At 36.7% G+C, this 25,667-nt stretch overlaps 1 protein-coding gene across 1 annotated transcript in view; it reads right to left on the bottom strand.

Moving 5' to 3' along the window:
- vps8 (VPS8 subunit of CORVET complex) overlaps positions 1 to 25,667 on the bottom strand; it is a 163,294-nt gene that overhangs the window by 115,194 nt on the left and 22,433 nt on the right. The window contains exons 16-20 of the mRNA XM_056254327.1: positions 22,217 to 22,252; positions 22,039 to 22,129; positions 21,716 to 21,762; positions 19,773 to 19,862; positions 14,846 to 14,892 (exon numbers count right to left, since the gene is read on the bottom strand). Of these exons, the coding sequence (XP_056110302.1) occupies positions 14,846 to 14,892; positions 19,773 to 19,862; positions 21,716 to 21,762; positions 22,039 to 22,129; positions 22,217 to 22,252 (311 nt within the window). The remainder of the gene's footprint in view (positions 1 to 14,845; positions 14,893 to 19,772; positions 19,863 to 21,715; positions 21,763 to 22,038; positions 22,130 to 22,216; positions 22,253 to 25,667) is intronic.

The raw sequence follows: 25,667 nt of genomic DNA, 5'->3' as shown, positions 1-25,667 counted from the left end.
TCCTTTGAACCTTTCTGGATCCGCCATCAAATTGATAAGTTTAATTGTATCAAGTGCTGTGAGAAAAGGCTATAAATCTCCACCTCCAACATCCTCACACGCAATATAGCCTACTAGCCGAGACTCCTTCTTTGTGTACAGATGTGACGTAATGACGCAAAGACATGCTCGAATCTCCAGCGGAAATCCACCAGTACCACTGGAATTAAAAACATTATTACAAGCTTACCGCTTTGAATCGAGCTAAGGCAAGCAGATAGTTTTGAACACTGGCTGGTTATCTATTTTCTCAATTTATTTTGGATAAATTTTAACCCAAAAAAGCTACGGACTGCAGCTTTAAGAATGTATTGAAATGCCTATATTGACAAACTAAATAGGAAAAATACTTACATAACCAAGGCCACTGAGATAGAGAGTGGCTATTTTTGCACTCTATATAAAACAATTAAAGCTAGGTTAGGCAATTTCAGAAAGGCAAGCAACAGCAAGCTAGCTTTGAAAGCATTTGATCCAAAAGCCTCCTCCAAAACACATGAACGCGCACAGCCAAAGCAGAGTCTTCAAAGCATCATGAGCAACAGTGTTAAATTACCTCATGTCTCAAAGCACATAACTTTAAAATAATAATGAAAGTAAACAATTAAGAGAGCTCTGACTTGTACCACCTGACTGCTATAGATTCCTGTTGGCGTTGATAGTGTTCTTCATCAGGCAAAATACCAATGTAGAGTGAAGTCTTCACTCTACATTGGCATTGTGCCTGATGAAGACCTGAGGGTCTAAACGTTGCCTTTTAATAAATCCTTTTGAGCAGTAACTTTCAGTGTGTGGACTTCACACTTCTTTATTTGTTTATATCACTTAGTTGTCCTGCACCTGAGCCCAATCTGGGTGTTTGGGATGTGCACACCATTTTTGTATTTTCGGGCGTTGATAGTGTTGCCATAGAAACGCATTATTCCGAGGATGTGAACAGCTTCGATTAGAATGTCACGGGTCACCATCTCTTAATTACGACATGGCGTGAACTTGTAAGCTTGTTGTTTTGGTTCAGGAGGCCCTGTAAAAGGCGGACCGAATGCAATGATTGGACAAACATTTTTTGGTCCTGAGACTTCCACCAAAGAGATATGTATTTAGACCACTTCTATTATTGATTACTATCAGGATGTGAAGAGTTTCAAACAGTATAGCAAAAAGTGTTTATGAAAAACATCACCTACCCTGCCTTCAAGTACAAAACACAATGGAAGGCACATGATCTAAAGTTATAAATGTAAAGAAATGTGAAAATCATACAAGGTTGTCATCACCCTCCAATATACAAATGGCTGCAAATCTTCCTCTTTCAAAAATCAACCAAATATTATCTCTTTTTTATTGATCATGCAAGGCATAATTTCACCGGCAATAGGCAAATATTATAGGCAACTGGTGTGTGTGTGCAGAGATCTGTCACATGCTATAGAAGAGCTCCTTGATCAAAGTACAAACACTGAACACAGTGTACAAAGCCTTAAAATGAGCATACAAACTACAGCAACAAACTATATGCATCCTTCAGTATAATGCATTAGTGACCGATTTGAATTCTGAAATTTGAAGTATTCAACCGATTAACTGGAAATGCATTTAAAAACAAACCTACTGTGATAAGGGCTTATCAGTTACTGAGGCGACAGCGTCAGAAGCACCTGAAAAGTGAGAGAGGAACAAAACTCTACCAGAAAACAGGAAGTGATCACAGGGGTTAAAGTCTCTGTGGAGACAGTATGATAGGTAGTGGGAGTGTAAAGCTTGTGTAGCTCATGGATCAGCTAAAGACTGTACACCTATATTGTGAAAATTAAGAGGTCCTTAATATTTTTTTTTTTACAAAAGCTGTGAATCAATTAAAAAACAACAACAAAAAACTATATATATATATTTAAGTTTTCTGAGATTAATTAATATTATTCATGCAAGTGGTTATAAATTAAATTATTAAAAAATATTAAAAATATTCACAGATGAAATTATATTTGAAACCCATTTTAAACATTAAATAGTCCTAAACTGCAATTTATCAAACTTATTTTTTGTTAATTTATTAAAACAATTACAGAATATAATCAATCTTGATCATGATAAGCATAATAATAATAATTCTCACATTATAATAAAGGTCACCTTAGCTTTGCCTTAATTTACTTTACTTACTAAATAACTTTCAGAACTCAAATCTTATTCCCTAGTAAGAAGCAAAATGTATTTGATCCACAACTCTGCAAAGTCACGCAGATCATAGAAGAACACAGAAAATGAGAGTCCATGTTTACACATGTTTATATGCAGCCTTATAATAATATAATAATAATGTATATATAAGAATCCTTATAATAATCCGATTTATAGCTCAAAACTGTGAACACCTCATTCAGAAGAAAAATCCAACTGAGCTTCTGTCACGCTGGGGTTAAATAAAGACGTAAATAAAAGTGCTGGATCTATTTGCAAGCAGTTTTTTAAATCAAAATAAACATAAGGTACAAACTTCTCAGGTTCTAAGAAAACAAAAACATGATAAACAGAACAACCACAGTAATAATGACAAGATCTGACAAAGAATAACAGAAAATGAAGGCTTTAGATACACAGGGAAACACTAGGGACCAAACGAGGTAATAAACTAGACACAGGTGTGACATGGGCAAATCAAAAACCATGGCAACAAATGAACAAATACAACACCCTTTTCAACTAAAAATGCAAATCTTTTTATGCACTTTGGCCATTCATTTACACAACAAAAACTAAGGGCGTATTGGTGGCCTGAAAACGGGTTTCAAAGTACAAGGTTTTGAAAACGATACCGTTATTGTGAAAATATTGACGTCATGCATATCCGTATTACATGTTCAGTCTAGGTGTGTAGTTTTTCTTCACCAAGTGACCTCGCCATCTACTGGCCTGGCATGTATTATACAGCATTTTTTGTTGTTTTCGTGGATCCGTGTGAATGGGGGTCGTTCTGGCGTCTGTAGCCTACGTGAAAAAAAAAAAAGCAAAGAAAACAACTTTTCCATTTTTAGTACATCGTTGTCGTGTAAACGTACCCTAACACAACTGGAAACAGTGCAAATCAAACAAGATCACAACTAAACAAAACTCCAACCCAGAACAGACTTGACAGCTTCATCCACAAAAAATTTCTATATGTCTGAATTTGATTTCTATGTCTAATAATCTGTTAAATATAAGAACAAATGCTACGGAAACCTTCTAATCAGACTAGTTTTAGACAAAAATTCATTGTGATGTCAAAATAAGAAACACGTCAATTACAGATCATGTAATTGGGGTTGCCACTTTCAATGTAACAAAATAAGGCACACTATTCCCCCATCCCCAACACTTTCCGTTCTGAGCCCTACGCTCCATCACTGGGGAAAAAATAATTGATTCTGCTGGTTTGTGGAAAACAGGATTGATGATTTTAATGATAGCATTGTGGATTCAACATTATTATTCATGTCATTCTTTTCCTCAACCTATTTCTTTCACAAAGAAAGAGCCCAACAGAGCGAATGTCAAAAAATGTGTGTAAAATAAAAACAAAGAGAGAGAACAGAGTGCCAAGGACAAGTGAGAGACTCAATTACCTGATATGAGGCATGATTACCAGGTTGAGAATTAAAGGGTCATGAAACACTAAACTAACAGATGCTAACGTGCAACACTCTAAAAATCTCATAAAACTTAGTTTTAATTATAGGATAAAATTGGTTAATTATAAGCCTTTTTGAACTATTTACAAAATTAAAATCTGTGTGACAGCAGGATGTGGTGTTTTCTTGCAACTTCTGCAACATCTTCAAACTGATGACTAATCGGTGTCTCATAATTATTTATAAGACTGCATGTCCTTATCTTATGAGAAGACGCTTCTCTTAACTATTTAAGACAGCACATGCTGGTTTCCTTTGACAGATCTGTAAAAAATTGCTGTAAAAAAATTCTGACAGTAACAATCTTTTCTATTAAAACAGTAACATACTGTAGAAAACAAAGCATTCTGGACAATAATTTGCATGTTAAGTAACTGTTAATTTACAGCCCATTTTCAGCACTAATCTACTGTATGTTTTACGGTTTTGTACTGTAGTACGCAAAGCTTTGTTGGCTAGTGCTTTTGATCACAAATGGCGGTGAACGGGTGTTTCACAGTGAATATAGGAAACAAACTTGTTCATATTCGCTGCACTTTTGACATTTCAAATCCCTTAAGAGAGAACTTTGAAACTGGATGCAACGAGAAACGCAGTTCTTTTAAAACTGGAGGTTTTTGTTGGAGTGTTTTCTTGAACATCCAAATCACTCGAACGGTGACTGAACTGGAACTGAACAAGCTGGAATAGCGCTCGAGAGTGTTTATAAGTGAATGCTTAGGCTATCATTTTATATATTTATATAGATTTTTATACTAGGCTATCATTTTTTATATTGATATATTCTTTCTATAATACTAAACTAAAATACATGATTTAGGATATTTCACTTAAGCAGTGTTGAGTGCATAATGACAGGAATTTCCATGACTCTTAAAGATTTTATTCATAAAATCAAATTACTTTTTATTTAACTTAATAGTCATCGCAATTTAAAGAGTTTTCCAGGTTTGCCATGACCGTGAACTAGACCCACCCACCAATAGCAATTTTCCACCAGCATGGTTCGCATTCGGGGTCTGGGCCGGTCCCAAAGAAAGATCGGCTCATCTCCGGCCCTAAAAACGTGCTGGTCTCAGACTGAGTCAGAGAACGGGGGGGCAAAAATACTCATGCTGTCTATGTCAGTTTTATGAGAGATGCCAGTACGCTAGAATCACTCCCAGGATGCAAAACATAACATAAGTGCCACACTGCCTGCACAAACACCTGGATATGCAATGTTTGTTTTGACAATGGTTATAGTCAGGTAAACAACACGTTGCAGCATCAGGTCACTGTTTGTTTGTCAAAGTCTTTGGAAACACGCAGTTAATTTTTGACAGGCTCCAGTTTGCCGGCTAAGAACTGGCCAAGAATGCGCTCTGGCTCCAGAACGCAAACCATTCTGGTGGAAAAGACCTACCAGAGAGACGTGTTTTGCTCACGAGTGGCAGGATCTCACAGTTTGTCCCAATATGACAGAACACATTTCCCTGAAGGGGACGGGTCTTTGAAAGCCCCAAAATACACACACACGTCAATGTCAACACGCACAGACACACATTCACACAATTATGTTGAGAGACTCTGGCATTCTGTGAACAGCATGGCTCTTTAAACAGGACAACATCAGGGAATGCATCAACCCACTGTAACAACTGACACACAGCGTCAGAGCTGTCAGTATATTTCACATCTAGAGACAGCACCATTAATCTCATCTCTACCTCAAACATGAGTCAACAGTATATATGAGGACAAAAGCAGAAACCATCAAACATGCATTTCCTTGAATGAGACATTTCCTTGCATAACCTTTCCCTCTATGTGTGCATCAATGACAATAATGATGTCCAAGATAATAAAAATGAGAATTTGTTTAAAAATCTAGTTTAAAAACAACATCTAACATGTGAATATAAGCCAAGTTCTTAAATATAATAGTTGTATTTTTAGGAGGAAATAAAAAATACAATTTTCAACAAATATTTCATATGTGAGTGACATGAACATGAGTGACATGTCTTTTCATAAATAGGTCAAAATTGACCTTGACATACATTTACAGTTGTGGTCAGAATTATTGGCACCCCTGGTAAATATAAATATGATCAAAGATGGCTGTAAAAAATAAATCTGCATTGTTTATCTTTTGCTCTTTCATCAAAAATGAAATCACATTGTGAAATAAATGTTTTCTCTAAAGCACGTTGGACACAATTATTCATATATTCAGTTGTCAGACATGAATGGAACTTCAAACAGGACCTGGTTCTATGGTCAAATGAAACAAAAAAAAAAAAGCTTTTTGGCAGCAAACCCACAGGATGGGTTTGGTGCAAACAGGGATAAAAAGTACCCCATGTCCACGGTTAATATACTGCTGGATCTTTAATGTTGTGGGTCTATTTTTTTGCTGGAGGTCCTGGACATCTTGTTCAGATACATGGCATCATGGATTCTAGCAAATACCAACAGTTCAAAAAAATCTATACCTGATGGCCTCTGCTTGAAATCGTATAATGGGTCATGGTTGGATCTTCCATCAGGACAAAGATCCAAAACAAACATCTAAATCAACAGAAAAATGTGTCACTGAGCAGAAAATGACCTGAACCCTATAGAAAATGAGTGGGCTGAACTGAAGAGAAGAGAAGCAGCACCAACATGGATCTGGGAATCTGAAGGATCTGGAGAGATTCTGTATGGAGGAATGATCTCTGATAATTTGTCAGATGTTCTGCAAACTCATCAGGCATTATAGGAGAAAACTCAGAGCTGTTATCTTGGCAAAAGGAGGTTGCAAAAAGTATTTAATAAAAGGGTGCCAATAACTATTATGGCCAACGTGTTTTGGAGAAAAGCATTTATTTCATAATGAGACTTACCCCCCACTTTCAATTATTTTTCTTCAATAATTTTTTTTTTTTTTTTATTAAAAATCAAAAGGATAAACAATGCAGATTTATTTTTACAGCCAACTTTGATCATATTTACCAGGGGTGCAAATACTTCTGACCACAACTTTATAAAGGACTTAAGGAGTTTATGGTTTTCTTGTCACACATCAAGAAAGCTACATGCATGTTGGTTTAACACTGACTTGGTTCTGGCAGACACATTCAGATATTATTATTTAAAAACAAAACCGCTATACTGATTATTTAAAATAAATTATAATACAGATTATGCCAGACAAGTATGTCCTTTTAATTTAACTTTTTTTTTTTTTTACAATCTCTATTTTACTTTGACACATTTTACACAATTTTTACATTTAGAAAAAATTGCATTCAGAAATAAAAATTACAAAACACTTTGTATAGAAACAGCTATGACATAAATGACCCGTTCACCTATCCACAGTGTATATCACTGCACACAACCTTAGGTAAGTATATTTGAAAGTCAGGGAGGGACTAAACCATGCAGCTGAAGGATGACACCTAACAGCTCTACAAAATAAAGTGTTAATATAAATCTACTGAAATTACATTAAAAAAAATCACTAAGCAAGAGTCAAACACAACCTATTGTTGTTCAGGTTAAGGTTAAAATCTAATTTCATCATTAACTGGATTCATATTGAAGCTGTAAGTTTCATTATCACCAAGGTAAACATTCAACACACTTTGCATGCATGAAGGGTGTGTGACTAATGAAGTTTAATGTAATTACTGGATGGACAGAATGTATAGTTGCAAGTTAAATATACATTGTTCAAAATGTTGGACATGGATGGCCTTGGGGTCAAAAAGACTGAGAACTGCAGAAGTAGATGAAAGTTAACCACCCAAAATACTCAAGCTCTATCAGTTTTATTCAACTTTAAATCTCCTATACCTGATGGATAACGCCAACTGCTGCTTACAGCTATATTTGTTTATATATCATTTTCAGATAGATTACCATGGAGTGTCTGGTCATGTACAACACAATAACAAGGAATGACAGGAGTGTATGATGATAAGAGGCAGAGAAGAGAAGAGGTTGAAAGCATGAGGCAGGTCTGATAAAGGCAGTTGCTGACCTTTACTGGCACTGATAATGCAAGAAACAAAATTACACAGGGTGGGAAATTGGCCTGTGACAAGGACAGAAAATTACGATCTGATAATATGAGAAAGACAACACAGAGCATTGTCATTGTCTTCCGCTCGACTAACATTACCACAACATCTGATGAACTGAAAGAACAACCAATGGCAGTAATACAACATTCCCCTATTTGTACAGCTTCTTTTCACAATCTGATTTCTTTGCTCTTAATATATTTGAAGAACTGTTGTCATCTGTGTTGTATTAAGAGTTATACCACAGCTAATCTGGGAAAAGGTGGTTTGGGCAATGTGGAATGGAGTCACATGTTTTTCTGAACATTAACGTTAAAGTAAAGAATACATTAAACAACTTTTGCCCAGAATTTCAGTCAGAAGGAGTTGAAACTAGTTTCTGAAAGTCAGAGTCAGTCCACAGTTTTTGGGCAGTCAGAGTTGGCATATTTCACAGAAAATCAGTGTATGATGGGCTAAAGACATCTACTATAAACTAGACGTATGCTTCTGCGTGAGTTTGTTGCGTTTGTACATCAATGATGATGTGTAAACATACCCTTAGTTCCTACAGCAAATACCTCTCCATAATCTCCATCTTTGAAAAGAAGGGACGGGCCGAAATTCTTCGTGTAAATTTCCATTTGGTCACGAATGCTGTCAAGTGAGCTTAACTCAATTCTTTCCCCGCCCTTGATAAGATTTCCATAATTTATGACCCAACTCTTCCCTGCCATTGACTAGTTTTTCCATCAATCTGTTTTTTCACTGTTATGTGGTAGGGGTGCTTATACGGATCTTCTGAAATCATACAGCAGCTCTGGATCCTAAAATAAGTGAAGAAGAAGATCTGAGTAAAGTGGTTTACACACAAGTAAGTTAACGTGATCACCAAACATTAAACTGCCTAATGTTACAGAGAAAAAAGAGGTATAAAGAGGTATAGGACTTTCGTAAGCTTTGTGGGTGTTGATGGACTCAATCTACTTGATCTTCGTTTTGATCATGGATCTGAATCTGATCGAGGTAAAATCTTCGACAAAAACACAATTTTCTCAGCTTTTTGTTTTTTGTTAGTTTTTTGTTGTTGTTGTTGTTGGTTAAAACAGTTTTTTATTTACGTACCCACATTCAAGTGTTCAAAGAATACACAAAGCTAGAATACTTTTTTGTTTTTGTTTTTTTGGTTAAAAGCAGAGGCTCTGTTCTTTCTTTTAATATATGGACTGTCTACATATTCACATAACAAAATATTGTAGGGGCCATTTCACAATAAAAAATGCTGGTGCTGACTGGCAAATAAAAAATGGGCATGGAAAGAGTTAACAATAATTAACCCTTGACCAAGTGAGTTAGTGAGAAAGTGAGAAATAGAAAACCTGGATTGAATTTGGAGTTGAGACTTTCAACGCAGAGGGAAAACTGCTGTTGCTGCACTCCACTAACATACTTTGGGGAAAAGCTTTAGGACACTATTCCTGGATCAGAGGGGAGATGAGGTTATCTGCTGACACTGACTAACACTGACACACTTCTAGAGAGAGAACAGATGGAGATGATAATCAGCACAAGAAAAAGAGAGAGAGAAAGAGATGTCCAGGGCAGTAATGAGATGTCTGAGAGTTTGGCCCAGGGATATTGTGATGCCAGTTTTTCTTTGTGTTTATGTATGTGCATGCTTGCATGTGCTCGTGTGTGTATTATTCCAAGGTCTTCACAAACCACAGGCTATGAAAACAAAAAGATTGGAAGAGCAGAAAGAACAGAAAATATTTGTTTTTCTGTTGAATTTGTTTGGCTTTTAGTATGAATGTTAGCCTTACTGTTATCTATAAGCTAGTGTGCTCACAAACAATGAAAAAAATTGCATTTAAAAAATATAAGCATTCAAAACTTACAGTCTCTCACTTCCGCCAATATGGACCAACGATTTTGATGACATCATTATGCTTTAGCTTCTCATAAGATTTTCTGTCCAATCAAATGCTCTCTAGAATCTAAAGTGTCCCACCCCCTACACTATAAACAGACGCTGAAGCTGTGGCTGAAATTGGTCACAATATTACTATTTTCTATATGTTGAATGGCGCATAGTGCACTATATAGGGGATAGAGAACGATTCAGACAGTGTAAATATGCTTTTCATTAGGGCGAATAAAGTCTGGTTTCGCGTTAGTGTCACGTGAACCACCGCAGCGCCACAGTCTTCTCCGGTCCAGACACACAATAACACAGAGCGGATCATATGGGCGAGTCGGCGCAGACCAGTAAACGTATTGGACCCATTTGAATTCTGCACAGAATGCTGTATTTTAAAATGATATGGAGGATATTAGGAGGAGAAACGGTTAAACAGACATGGCAATAGAAACAGCACCAAAAAGAAAGAGTCCCATGCATGCACCAATAAATATTTTTTCCCACAAACTACAATCACTGTTTTGCTTTAGTAACAGTTTCGTTTTAAATCTGAAGTGGGGAATCTATTAGACTGTGGCTGTCATAAACTGTCAAATGCGGCTTTGCCGAGCTCAACAGCTCTGGACAACTGTAAAATAAGCGAAGCGCTATTGGCCATCTTAAAAAAAGGGAGGATCTGCTCTATGTCCCACCCTGTCTTCCTGTTTCAGTAGAAATTACGTCACCACATTGAAAAACGCTGCGCGTTTCAAGGCACTTCAGTGGACCTTTGAAGGTACAACATGTAAGATTTTTGTAATAAAATATCCAAAAATCACTTGCACAATGTGATATATTTCCTGCAGTTGTGTACTTACAATATCCCAAAAGTTCCCAAAGATTTTTAATTTCAGAGAAATTCCCTGGTCATTGTCGCCTATCAATGACGTAATATCTGCGTTATCCCTGGTTTTCGCTTGTACTGCCATAGTAACCATGGCGACAGAAGTGGACAACTGCGTTACGTCTAGCGGCACGCTCACGCTGTTGTTGTTTCGTTCAAACATTATGGACCATAGTAAGCAGACTTGGGGACAAAAGGCGAACTAAAACGAGGATCAATATCAGCGTGGAGTTTTCGAAATACCGAGAGCTCCACGACCTGCTTCATTCCACAGTCATGTTAAAAAACATGAATGTTTTCACTCATCCATAAACATTATTAAATCCATCGGCATGACGACAAGTTCCATAATTCCACTTATCACTGTGTCATCAACCTATATATATATAAAACACTGCGTATGCAAAAATGCAACAAAAAAAACTATCAATAACTATTAAATCAATAACTAAACAATCTGTAACTATTGTTGTTATCCAAGAACATACAGTTCTTTAAACTTCTAGAATCACAAAATGAATTGTAGTTAATATATTTAATATATAATACTCTTAGGTTCTGTTAATTAAAGGTGCAATGTGTAAAAAATTTGAGTATCTATTAACAGAAATGCAATATGACATCCATAACTATGTGTTCAGTGGTGTATAAAGAACTTACTTAATAAACCGTAATGTTTGTATTACCTTAGAATGAGGCATTTATATCTCCATAACCGCAGGCACCTCCTTCTATGAAGGTCGACATATTGTGACGTCATGTTTCTACCGTAGCCGACAGCAAACAAACAGCGTTACAGAACGCGTTTCGTCACTAGATTGAAAGAGAAGCCGCAGAAAGCTAGAAGCTAGCCATAAACACCGTGAGTAGTGACTTTTCCCTTGTCAGTGGAGTAAAATATGTAGTTGGATTGTTTCATGTAACTCAGTTCTTCTCCCTCGCTGTGTTATGGCTTTGCTATGTGGGGATAAATGTGCTGGTTACGTTCGTGAGACAGCTGATTAGTACTCTTGTCATTGACCGTAAAACAGTAACGTTACAGGAATCACCAACCCGTCGATCGCGGTCGACAAGTCGATCTTGGAAGCATTTTAAGTCGATCGAATTTCCAAAATCAGAGAAAAAAAGCCTATTGTGTGTAGTAAATGGTGTCTAGGGATGCGGAGGCACGCGCGCTGTTACAATCACACCATTTTTGCCGCGCACACCTTTGCGCTCCATAGACGCGCTCATGCGGACGCGTCCAGTATAAACAAGGCTTAACGCTTTAACCAGCTCAGCCACAGTAACAGCTCATATTAGCCAGCTAAACTTTTACTACCCTGTTAGAAAAAAAATATGTAGTTGGATAGTTTCAGGTGGTTCTTCTCCCTCGCTGTATTATGGGTTTGCTATGTGGGGAGAAATGTGCTGGTTACGTTCGTGAGACAATCAGCTGATTACTATTATTATATTATATATTAAGACCCTTCATCCTCACCTGACTATGGCTTTGTAAACTTTATCCATGATGTGGTTTATAATGGACTGTGGTACAGAAACAGTGACAATGTTACACACTCTTGGTTTACTCTGGCTATTCTCTGCTGTCTCAGACGACGATGTTTGTCCCGTTTTAGCCACCGTAGCTTCTTCGAAAGGGAGGGGTGAGCAGTGGGCTGAGCCCTTAGTGCAAACTCGCAACCGAACCGCTAGATGTCGCTAAAAATCACACACTGCACCTTTAATTAAAAAAAGTTTTAAAAATAAGAATAAACAGGAAATATTTTAGCCTATATTGTGAGAGGGGCCTTTGAATATTGTGTTGGACAACAGGGGGCCTTTGAGTCAAAAAGGCTGAGAACCGCTGAAGTGCATGATCTTCAACTCACAGGACCTCAACAGGTATTTAACAAATGACTGACTCAAAATTAACTGTCCTGTAACTGCCCTCATTCTTAAAAACCATAAACTATGCAGGAAAAAACAGCCAAAACAGAACAGCCAAATATTGAAATTCTGTCATGATTTAATCATCTTCATCTTGTTCCAAAACTGTATGAGTTTCTTTCTTCTGTGGAAGAAAGAAGTGTTTCACCACTTGATGTCCAATGTAAAATCGAGGTCCTGAAACCACTGAACTACTCTAAGTACTGCAGTATTACTACAATACCACCTATGAAATAAATGTTGTTCAAAATGAATAAGAGGAAGATTAACTTTTGACAAACCTGCTATAAATCCTGTGTGACTGAATAAAGTGCGTATACTAATGTAGAAAAGCTGGAAGTTGATGGAGGGGAGTCAGGGGTGCTGCATCCTGCTGATCTGAGACCTGCTGCTGAAATTGGGCTGAGGGGCTGCTGGAGCTAACATGATAGGGGCTGTGTCCAAAAGCTGAAAAATGTATTTCAAGGTAGGAAGACATCAAGGCAAGTCTGAATCCAATGTTAGCTTCACTTCCTGTCTCCTGAGATACCTTCATCTGATCGATATTTGAAGGCAGCATCGATGTACCCTTCACTGCCTTTGATACCCCACAATCCTGTGCGTGATAGTTGAGCTAAAAAATAAATATGGCTTCTTCAGGTTGATGTTGATGGTCAGTTTCTGTGCAAATGAAGGTTTTTGACCAACTTTTCCCCACCTTTGAGGTTATTTCTAGCGAGAAATTACTATTGTAGCAACTAAATATTCGCTTGGTTATAGCTCTTCGTTACGCTGCCTCAGAAGTCTGTCCAAAATCAGTTTTGTGAGCTACCTTCGTTCGCAAACGCTACCTGCGAAGTAATTGTCTGAAAAGGCAGCGAGGCAACAAGTCAACTGAGTTGAGATCTGCTCTTCATCACACTTCTTCCTCAAGTTAACAAGCTCCACTCTGCTGGGTTATATGTGTGAGTGTAAACACAAAGACAAACAAACTATGCCTTAACACTGTGCACCACATTGTTACAAGACTTAAAGGGATACTCCACCCAAAAATGAAAATTCTGTCATCATTTACTCACCCTCAAGTTGTTGCAAACCTGTATGAGTTTCTTTCTTCTGCTGAAAAACAAAGGAAGATATTTTGAAGAACGATTGGACCCAAACAGTTGTTTGGCACCATTCACTTCCATAGTAGAAAAACAAAATACTATGGAAGTCAATGGTGCCAAAGTTCCAATCGTTCTTCAAAATATCTTCCTTTGTTTTTCAGCAGAAGAAAGAAACTCACACAGGTTTGCAACAACTTGAGGGTGAGTAAATGATTTTTGGGTGGAGTATCCCTTTAAGATATTCTCCCACCTTTTAATCAGCAAACACAAACAAGCACATACATGCACATACATCCACTCACCCTCTTCAGATTCTCATTAGCGCGCGCGCACACACACACACACACACACACACACTCAAAGCAGATTATATCTGATAGTGACAGAACAGAAGAGGTAGAAGACAACATAGGAAACATAGTAACAGTCATTCACATCACTTCCTGTAGAGTAGGAACTCTACACATTAAAAACTTAAAAATATATAATTTTCTTTCAGAAAGTTAAAGATTCCGGAATCAACTTAAGGTGCTTAAAAACCTGTTCAATACTTGTTTCAAAATGTGTTGTTTCAAAAAGGAACAGTAAAAACTTACATTACAGAAAAAAAAACTTTTTTAAATAAATGCTGTTCATTTGAATGTATCAAAATGTATCAAACAATCACAAAAAATATGGTTTCAGGAAATATATTAAGCAGAAAAACCGTTTTAAAACTGAAATTAATAAAAAAAAGTTACTTAAGCACCAAATTAGCATATTAGAAATACTTCTGAAAGATTACTGTAGTGATGCTGAAAATTCAGCTTTGACATCACAGAAAATTAATTACACTTTAAAATATATTAAAACAGAAAACAGTAATTTGAAATTGTAATATTTCCCAATATTACTGTTTTACTGTATTTTTGATCAAATAAATGTGGCCTTAGTGAATATGAGCCTTTAAAAAAATCTTACTATTCCCAATTTTTTAAAACGGTAGTGTTATTTATGCATTAAGTTTTTAATTTATATATATATATATATATATATTTATTTTTTTACTGAAATGATTTTCAGTGGTAATTGATGTAATGGCACATTTGTTGTCCACAAAGCTTAGGTTGTATTGAAACCAGAACATTTAATTAATGCTTCAGACATGTTTGGCAAACTCATGCTTCCCAGAAAATAAACAAGCTCAGAGTCTACTGTGTCCTGAGTGCACACATTTAACACCATTATATATAAGTGTTTGTACTGTATGTGTGTAGGAAAAAAGGTGTCTATACACTCACGTCCTCTGTAGAAGGAGACAATAATCCACCATAACAGGAACCATGTCCTGCAGAGGAGAGAAAAGAAAGAACAAGCAGGAGCAAGAAAAGACGGAGTGATAGGGTTTGAAGGAAAAGAAGAAAAGAGAGAGAGAGATAATTCATGAATTAAGATGCATACTGTAATAAACTGTATAAATAAATATATTTACATTAGGGTTGCCAAAGTGAACTAGAGAATGAGAAAGAAATATGTGTCCCCTAGACTTAATCTAACATGGAACTAGGGTTGGGTGGTATGACAATATATATATATATATATATATATATATATATATATATATACACACACACATTAGAGTTATAAAGAAACATGCATGAATGAGAAATTTAAGAACGGGATGTGCATGATTTTAAAAGATTTATTATGCACAATAAGTTTAGAAAAAAGTACTCAATGCGGTGCTCACGCTGAGACATACCCGAAACAAAAGCACAGAAAGCTGCCTCTCTCAGACCAAATGCGATCCTGATTGTGCTTGAACAGCCAAATACAAACAATTATGTCAAAATGTCCATCGTTTGGAGATTTCACGTCAACACAGTTGGTTATGTCTTAAGTGAATGCAAACAACTGGATGTGTGTCAGTATAGAAGATCTGTGCATTCGGTCTTAAAGTGACAGCAGCCTATACCTGCGGTGGCCTGTCCATCAGGTAACAAAAGACAAAAAGTAAAACTCTCACTGCTCTTGACTGAATAACTTTTGTATCTTTAATAAGAATCAATTTATATTTAATTCATACAGTGAATATTATGTGTTTTAGTGTTTTATTTTTACATTAGATTATTACATTTCTGCAGTGGTGCTCAGTGCAGACCCAAATGATGTCCAGCTCCCCGTCTCTGGACATAATGGGTGGAGTTCTGTTTAGCGATAGTGTTATGGTAGGGATAGGGTGTGGTTGGACCGTCTAGCTCCACCCATTATGTCCAGCGAGGGGAGCTGGATGTCAAGCTCCACCCATTGGCTCTGCAGTGAGCAGCCTCTCAATTTTAATAAAAGTATTTCTTACTACATAAATAAACCTACAATACCTGAAAAACTGAAAAGTTCTATTGAATTTGTCATATTGTTTGTCATTTGCTTCTTTGTTCTTATTTTTAATAACACAAAAACAAAACAACAACTGTATCGTGATATATATTGTTATCATAAAAGTTATTGTATTGTGAATTAAGATTTGAGTCATATTTCGCACCCCTATCTGAAACACCCGCTTTCCCTATCCAATTAATTGCCAAAGGGTAAAATTTGGTCGGGTCCTGCATTTTAACTTACTGAGTGTACCAGAAATGTCACATAAAAGACCTAAAATGGGTTGAGAACAGGGTTTTATAAAATAAATATTTTTGACATTGTATGTTTGAACACAGCTGACTCATTTACCTAGTTTCACTGACTAATGGTGCGTTCTATTATAGTCAACGAACCGACTCGGCCCTCGGATATGACGCCATTTCCACACCTCAAGCGTTCTGGTATGTTTTGCGCGTCCAAGTCGGAGAAAAAACATGGGCGCCACCCGGAAAGCTGTTGCTATGGTAGCACTGTCCGAGTACCAGGCGCTTATCAAAACTCAGCCATTTGAACTTCGAAAATTTTCACTTTATTTCATGTTTTAGTTTATCTTCTGTTAGCAACGCTACGTTAGTAACACCCGTTTGAAACAAGGCTTCATTCAATATTGCACTCACAACAAGACCGATTCCCACACCCACAGACAGTGACACGGACGCAGCAAGGTATTGCAGTAATACGAGTGATTAAAATCTTCATTTAAACAACCAAAGCGGTCCAAAAACAATGAAAACAATTCATACTAAGTCACACAGGGCGCAGCCATCTTGGATTCCGTATCGGAATTCTCGCTCGGTGTCCTCACGGTTGTCCGAAATCCGAGCGGGAAAATCCGAGGAAAGGGGGCGTGTTGGTGCGTGTTGCTAGGCAACGTCTGTCTTCCTAGTCGGAACTCCGACACGGATCAATAATAGAACGCACCATAAGACTGGTCTTAATTGTCTATCAAATAAATCAATCAATCAATCGTTATTTATAGAGCACATTTAAACAGACCCGAGGTTGACCAAAGTGCTTTACAGTGAATAAAAGAATCACAATGAATTAAAAGGGAACAAGATAGAGCAATAAAAACAAAATAAACAAACAATAGGCAATCAACAATATACAAGAGAGACCCAAAATAACATACTTAAGGAAAGTTAAAAGTCAGGGAGAATAAATATGTCTTAATATATGATTTAAAAGCAGTGATAGATTGGGCATGCCTAATATAATGAGGAAGGCTATTCCAAAGTTTCAGTCCAGTGGTAGAGAAAGTGCGATCACCACAGTTTTTTAAGTTTAACTCTAGGGACAGTGAGTTGGTGGTCACAAGATCTTAAGGTTCAAAGAAATTAAATGTGGTCATATTTGCGCTTCCCTTTGAGCAGTCTAGCAGCTGTGTTTTGTACCAGCTGCAGATGAGAATCCTGAGAAGCGCCATAATGCAGTGAATTACAGTAGTCAAGCCGAGATGGTACAAAGGCATGGATTGCGGAAATTGGTTGTGGATAAAAAGGGCTCAAATTTACTAAGGCGGCAAAGTTGATAAAAATATGACTTAACAACAGCAGCAATCTGTTTGTCAAACTTTAAACTGCAGTCAAATTGGATGCCCAAATTCCTTGCACACTGTGTATTATATAGGGTGAGAAAGCAGAGGTCAAAATCAAAAGCACTGTTTTTTTAAGTGCCAAATATAATGTTTTCAGATTTCTTTTAGTTTAGTTTTTTTTATAAATAGCTTGAAAGCCATTACTTAAGTTCATTCAAGCAATCTAACAAAGGCTGAAGAGAGTGTTTATTGTTATGCTGCAAGTAAGGGAAGATAGATTTAGGTGTTGTAGGCAAATAGATGAAAAGACACACCATACTGTATTTATCAAAAATAGAGGCCAGGGGGAGCATATACTGGGAAAACAACCAAGAGCTATGTTGGAAGATGAGTGACGCCCCAGGAAAACAGTAAACCACCTATTTAGACAAATAAGAGTGAAACCACTGTAATACAGTACCACGAAGTCCCACAAAAGACTAAGCATGTCGCAATCAAACAAAACAAATGCAGCATTTGGATTTAAAAGGACTATAGCCATGGATTTACCTGAATCAGTCATGAGAAAGATTTCATTTGAGACTTAAAAGAGCCGACTCTATGCTATGTAAAGCTTTAAAAACCTGATTAAAAAACGTCATTGATAGAATTATCTGATAAAACAGACAGTACAACTTTCTCCATGATCTTTGAAATAAAAGGCAGGTATGAAATTGGCTGAAAATTGGAAAGAGATGTAGGAGCAAGATTATTTTTTTTTAAGATATGATGTTACCACAGCATCTTTACGGCAGACAGGAACGGTGCCGGTATGTAAGCATTTATTGATTACTGATAACAGACCAGGAAAAACTGCATCCATAATTTGTTTGAGGGAACGCAGAGGAATATTATCCTGTGCGCATATTGTGGGCCTAAGGTGATAAAAAAAAGTCTTTACAGGGGCAAAATGTTTAATGACACAATATACACATTGATAATTATGTATTTTCTCTAAAATAGCTTAAAAGAACTATTAACCATTAATGGTCTAATAGCCATTATTGCCAAGTAGATTTAAATGTAAATGCAAGAAGTAAAACAGTAAAAATCAAAAAATCATGGCATGTTTTTCTATTATATATCTGGGAACTTTATGCCTCTATTTTTGCCTTAGTTTTTAAGGAGAGACAAGAAATGGTAAAAGAGAAAAGAGGGAAACGTGATTGCGAAAGGACCTCAAGCTAGGACTCGAACTCGAATTTGAATTTAAACTAAGTTTGTCAGGCGGCTGACTTATAATAAATAACCAGCGATATTTATTTATATATTTTACAAAAACATTTTAATATATGATGCAACAGGTATTCTGTGAACAAAATTTACTGAATTAGTGTTTTGAACCAATGCACTGAAACAATGCTTGTGCAGTGTGTCATAAGTTTAAATCAGAGATGGAATAAAAAGGCATCTTAAAGGCATAGATCACCCAAAAATTTAAATTCTGTCATCATTTACTCATTTTTGGGTGAAGTATCCCTTTAACACTCATGAACGCAAGTTGAACGAGTCAGTGAAGGATTGTGAAGCAACTCTAATAACATGTTCTGTTGTCCAAATAAAACATCCACATTAAAATTTTTTTTAAATAATTTTACATTTCTTAATTTTATATCGGCAACATACAATTGTGAATATATTGTGAATATCCTAATTACTAAATATTTATAGTCCAATGAACATGGGGTGAAGTAATTAAATGTGCATATTCCTTTTGCGGTAAAAAAGTGTGTCTGACAGACAGGCAGTTAGAGCAGCATAACATTCCACATTGCCCTAGATATACAGAGCTAAATCTGCCATTTGGCTATTGGTGAGTGCCTTATTTTTGTGATGACAGAGTGCTTCTTAATGGCAAAAAGAAATTTGAGAGCGAGCGAGACCCAGAGGCAGAGGAGAGATGACATTAGTGAGCCATTATTGTATGTGGTTTCCGCCTTATGATGAGATGCAGTTTAAAAATGGATGCCGCAGGCCAAAAATCTGACATAAAGGAGCCTGCATCGGTCTCTCGGAGTCTGCTCTCCTCTCTCTCACCTCACTCTCTCACCTCACTAAAAAGATTCTATTACGCTGAAAAACTCTTCAGCTCAGTCTAACTCTCTCATTAAATAATATCAAAATTGTTAAATAACAATATGGAAAAATATTTCACCTCTTGAGCTCTGTCTAAACCTAATGATTCCCTAAAATAACACCATTTGAGAGTGCTTCTCTGGGTGACCCATTACCTGGAAGTGCTGCTCCATCACTTGGATTTTCCCTTGCTCTGGACACTTTTTCAGAGAGCGATCCACATATTGTAACAACATTTCCACCATCTGTGAAGAGAGAAAAGCAGCAGAGGAATTTGCAATTTTTTTGCTCAAAAAAATAAATGGTGAATAGTTTTTATATACCTATAAGAAGTTAATTTAGCCATCATAGCTATCATTTACAGCACTACAGATAGATATAACTTGATTCTGAAATCGAGTCTCAAAAGAAAAAAAAAGTTCTTATTGTAATAGAGGCAGGATTCCAATTAGATCATTTGTTGAGTTACAGAGTAGAACTCAAAGAGTTAATTATTGGATTTATGGATAATTTTAAAGTTATATATTATACAAGAGAGTCTGTGTGTGGTCTAAATTTAAACATATTTAATTAACATACCGTAGTAGGTAAGTATTAGGTATTAGATATGTTTATTTGTATGAACCTTTATAGTGCTAAAAACGTTCACATATGTGTAAACTAAAAGGCGTGATTTAAGGTACAACATGAAAATTAGCACTTTGGCTAATGCCAGACGAATAAACAAAATAAATACGCATAATTCAGAACAGATTTTTTTTAGGTATTAACAATTAGCAAACTAAAGTAAACCAGAGGATGCTGCAAAATGTCCTTTGGCTAAGTATGCAGACACTGGATACAGCAACAGAGCCCCAGACTACCACGCTTCCCCCTCCATGTATGATGTCACACAGTGAGGACTAATTTTACTTGGGGCCTAAAACCCCCAGCATGATGAACTGAAGACAGGCCATAAGACCTCCTAACTGCCTTCAGAACACCTCTAGTGGTACTTTATGGCCTAGACAAGCCTCTTTTTCAGGCCCTGTTTACACTAGTGTGTAGGGCTGGAACAATAAACCAATGCATCGTGAATCGAGAAATGATTCTGGATCGATTCTGAGATTTTCCGAATGCATCACGATTCATTTTCGAATCAATTCTGAGCTTAGATTTTAACTCTTCTTGCTTCCAATGCCTTACGCATAGCACTTGAACCTTTTATAAAATAATCATTCATAAAGTTCAAACAGGTTGAAGCGAATTACAAGGGTGTTTGCAGTGGGTGGTTTACATTAATCTCGTGTCATAAAAGCATTCTGAGGTGCAGGTACATTCTCAGACTCAGTCGAACGCACGAGCGCTCTTCTTCGTGACCATTTGAGCATGTGGTTAAAAAGTATCCTAGAATGCCATCTGCGGTTAAAAACTAAGCTCAGAATCGATTAGAGAGAGAATGGTGATGCATTCGGAAAATATTGTTATCGATCCACGAATCGCGATGTATCGATTTAGTGTCCCAGCCCTACACTAGTAGTGCGTTTTTGTTTTAAAACGCATAACTTGTGCTATGGAGACAGGTCTATACACCACTCCGGAGTTTTCGACCCTCGACAACTAAGACTTTTGTAAACGCTGCTGACCTTGTTTTAGTTTGAAAACGCAGGTGTTGCATTTCATTGTAAACGGACCAAAACGGAGACTTTTGAAAATGAAGGCATGGCAGCCCACATTACACTACCAGAACACTCTGGTCTGCAGAGCAGAGCGGGTGTTTTCAATTAACTCCTATTGAAGTTGAGTTTCACACTCACGAGCTTCCATAGGAATTTATTGAAAACGCTCGCTCTGCTCTGCTCCAGTGGACACACACCGTAACGGACCAGAGCCATCTCTCTCAACAGCTCTGTACCAGTCCAGTCTCGATGACCGTGTAAACAATAACATGGAGACGGAACGGCAAGCTTTGCTGACTTTGTTGTCCTTTTTAGCAGCCATTATGCAGTTAAACTCTGCATTTTATATGCTAATTTTTAACACCATTCCAGCTTCTATGGCTATGTTCATGGTGAGACCCAGATTTCAGATATCATTGTATTAACTCCAAGAGTCTTACCTTGTCCGCAACCCCACCTTTTCTCTTAGCAGGGTCTGCAAATAGACCTGTAACATAAGCGTATCACATTAGGTCTTAATTCCTATGAGTATTTTGTAATATAATTGGAGCATTCAAATCTGTTTTAACTCTAAATCTAATCAAACAGCATTCTTTTTTCTTTTTCTTTTGGCGGGAGACTTTTTTTTTTTTTTATTATTATGGTCTTGGAAAATTAAAGACTGAGAGGGCTGAAAACTGCAAGCATTTTCACAGAAATAAATAATAAATAAAAAAAATCAACAGAAACACATTTTAGAGTGGATGTGTACAGAAGGACTGACCTAACACAGCTTTGGCGGTGCCCTCGTGGAAGGACCAGGCCAGAGACAGAGCCTCCATGAACTTCTCCTGCTTCAACAGATGGTCCACACGCTGCAAAACATCAGAACGACTCCCATGACTATCAGATTCACTAATGCTAATCTGATATCAGTGATGCGTTATAAAATAATGCCTTACCTCTCGCCAGTTCCTCAGGGTCATGATATGCACAGACTATAAAAAAAAAAGTGATTAATTAACAAATCTAATACAGGGCTCAACAGTAAGAGTAGCCTAATGACCTGTGGCAGTGTAAGAGAGTTTTAAGCCAAATGACAGAACTGTCATTTTACGAATTGGATTTTTATATCTTGCAAACTTAAACGTTTGTTTTTCTGTATTAAATTAAACCTTGTTATTTCAAATTGTGCTGATATAAATAGATTTATAAAGATTTTCAATAGGGTTGATACAGGAATGGTGAAATTTTAGACGAGTGATGCTTTTTGAGGGAGAAAACAGAAAAGAAATCTTTTAAAGTAATAAATATATACTGCTGTGGCAAGCAGGGCGGGGCCGAAATCCATGGGAACGGAGCGAGGCCGGTGGCGCGAGTGTTAAACAGTCACCAGCACGCCACACTGGTCTCGAGTCCCACGGAGGAGCTCTGGAAGGATAAAAGAAGGAGTGACGACAGTGCAAGATGAGAGAGGACCAGGCCTGGACTTTATGTTGTTGTTTTGTTTTAGATTATGAGGCAGTCGCCCGTGAGGGGCTCCAGCTTTACTTTCGTTTTGTTGTTGTGCTTATGTTTTTTATTAAAATTGTGTTAAAATGTGCCGGTTGCCGCCTCCTCCTTCCCTTATCAACAAACTTTTTTAAAACTGCCAGTCAGTAAGATTTCTTTCTTAAGAAATTAACTTTTGTTCAACAAGGATGCATTAACTTAATCAAAAGTGACAGTAAATACAAAAAGAAAAAAAGAAAAAGCACCAATTCAGCATATTTGAATGATTTCTGAAGGATCATGTGACAATGAATACTGGAGTAATGATGCTGAAAATTCAGCTTGACAGGAGTAAACTACATTTTCAATATATAAAAATTATTTTAAATTGTAATATTTGAAAATATCACCATTTTACTGTATCTTTGACCAAATAAATGCAGTCTTGGTGAGCATAAGAGACTTTTTCAAAAACATTAAACTTGACTCCAAACTTTTGATTGGTAGTATGAGAATACTACTACTAATAAATAAAAACACTAGAATATTATACTTTTATTCACATATGCTGCTGAAATATTTATTATATTTATGAAAGGACAGTGAGAATGTTGGCAATGCAAGTAAAAACCAGAACAAGCAGGGGAAAAAAATGTCTGAGCCCAGTGATGTACATATATTTGCCATTAAATGTATTGGTAGAGCATGAAATTAGACTCATTCATAAAACTGAGGTGTTTATTCAAGCACTGGCTAAACTATTAAATAAGCAGCACTTGGGTGAAGTGATACAGGGCACAAGAATTAATGTGACCTCCCAAAGCTAGCCCACTACCATGTCTAATGGATAACCCACGGGCAATTTTAATGCAATCCTTCTTCCTCATTCTCCCTCCAGCTGCCCCCCTCTCCTTCCATTTCTCTTCTCTTCCCTTCCCTCGCGCTGGCTGCAGGTAACAGGAAGTTCAGCAAGGACATTGCAGAGAGCAGACCTCGATGAATATTCAGGGTATGCATGATGTGTGATTAGCATAATAGCACTTGAGTGTGCCAGAGCTCAGTCAGAGGGGCACTGGAGGAGTCAGCCAAACTTACAGCCGAACACAAGCCACACAGCATGTGCTACCAGTCTCAGAGTTCACAAGATACCCTTGCAAATCTCATGTATCAATTACACAACTTTTACAAATGGAAAACAAACAAACAAAAAAAGATGTATATAGTTCGGATGTAGACCTAAAAAAGAAATACAATAAAGCTAAATCTTCATAACCAATATCTATAAATGACAAGTTCCAGTGTCTTTGGCAAGGCAAATCTTGAGGATCAAGCTAAGCAGGGACAACACATGGAGTGTCATGGTGAATCTGAATCTAGTTCAAATCAAAACATTTAATTAGTTTAATATGTACATCAAATCAGCTTTTTAAAGACGGAATTTCCACTAGCCAGTTTTTCAAATGATTTGCCCAACACTTTTCTCAGCCAGTTTTTCACATCGTGTTCTTTTCACATGCGGAAAAACATCCTACACACTGTTAAAAATCGTCTTCTCATTGGCTAAACGTTTTGTCCATCAAAAATGTATCACAAAGGCTGGTGGTATAAAAAGAAAATGATCTAAAGACATCACACTGCTTGTATATTATGAGTAAAGCTATCACCTTGTTTTTATACAGAAACTTTGGAGGCGGACTAATTTTGTTTGTAATAGTCTCATTTATAACATCATATGCACAGTTAAATGGTGTGCGGATTGCATAATTTCTTGGAGAAAAATGACAGGATAAATCTTTCAAGGACAATTTTCCAAAGTTCTGTGGATTGGATTCATATGGGTGTTATGGATTTCATTTCGTGTGTTCTCTCAATATAAATAGCTATATTACTGTTGCTGAAGCATCTATATCATAAAACAAAGACTGGATATCAACGTTAAAATATCAGATCTTTCTAATTATTTATATTTTGGAAACTTTAATAACATTTTTGGATAGCAGTCAATTACATTAACTGACATAACCGGGAATTGGAAAGAAGTCACCTCTCTTCCATTCTTAATCGAGGAGGGTCACAGACCTCACAGAGAGGCCAAACCAGATCATTATATTTTTAAATGGTAACCAATTAATAATAAAATTATATTGATATTTTTAATGAAACCAAAGATCAAAACATATTCCAAATTTCAGATGAGTTACAACCCCTTTCTGTTCTCCTGTCCCCACAGGCTCTTATGAGGGAAAGAAAAGTCACGTGATGACTGCTGTGACTGTTCCAGATTCCGGATCCTTATTCTTGCAATTTTGTCAAATTAGATACAGATTCAGAGCTAAGTGCATGCATTTATTTAATGATGTAGCTGCCCACAGCATAGTGTACTCTCTTTTTTTTTTAAAACATTAACTAGCTTTTCATTTGGTTATAAGTGGTTTCTATTTGGAAAGGAGGACACAAAACACTGCAGCTAAAACATTTAAAAATATATAGTTCTGCTCAGAAACTTAGCAAAACAACAAGCATTTATTTCAATTGCATCAATGAGGGATTGTAAATTAATTTAACCAAATATTTCAGAAATATTGATTAATCATACGTCTAATTGTATTGGTGGAGACAATGGACTCTATGCATTGCTCCTTCTGCATTTAGCCACCGCAACATCCGTTGCAACGCAGTCTATCGAAATTTTGAGAAATTTCCGCACAAAATTAAACTGAAGACGACAGGATAAAACAATACTGATACAATCCACTTTTACAGTAAAGGCATTTAAAGTTTCTGGAATGCATACTAAAACAATATGTTTTAAAATAGTGCTAAAATGTTTTGTTTTTCAATAATTCTATTATTAGTTGTGATTGCTAGTTATTAGCAATATGACAGAGGGAGTTTGCTAGTAACTATGGGAAAATACTAATT

Source organism: Rhinichthys klamathensis, unplaced genomic scaffold (genome assembly GCF_029890125.1).
Source record: "Rhinichthys klamathensis goyatoka isolate OS25496 unplaced genomic scaffold, OSU_Roscu_1.1 h1tg000111l_1, whole genome shotgun sequence".
NCBI classification, from domain to species: Eukaryota; Metazoa; Chordata; class Actinopteri; order Cypriniformes; family Leuciscidae; genus Rhinichthys; species Rhinichthys klamathensis.
The sequence above is the reverse complement of the archived record's forward strand: the minus strand, read 5'-3'. Positions and strand labels throughout refer to the sequence as shown.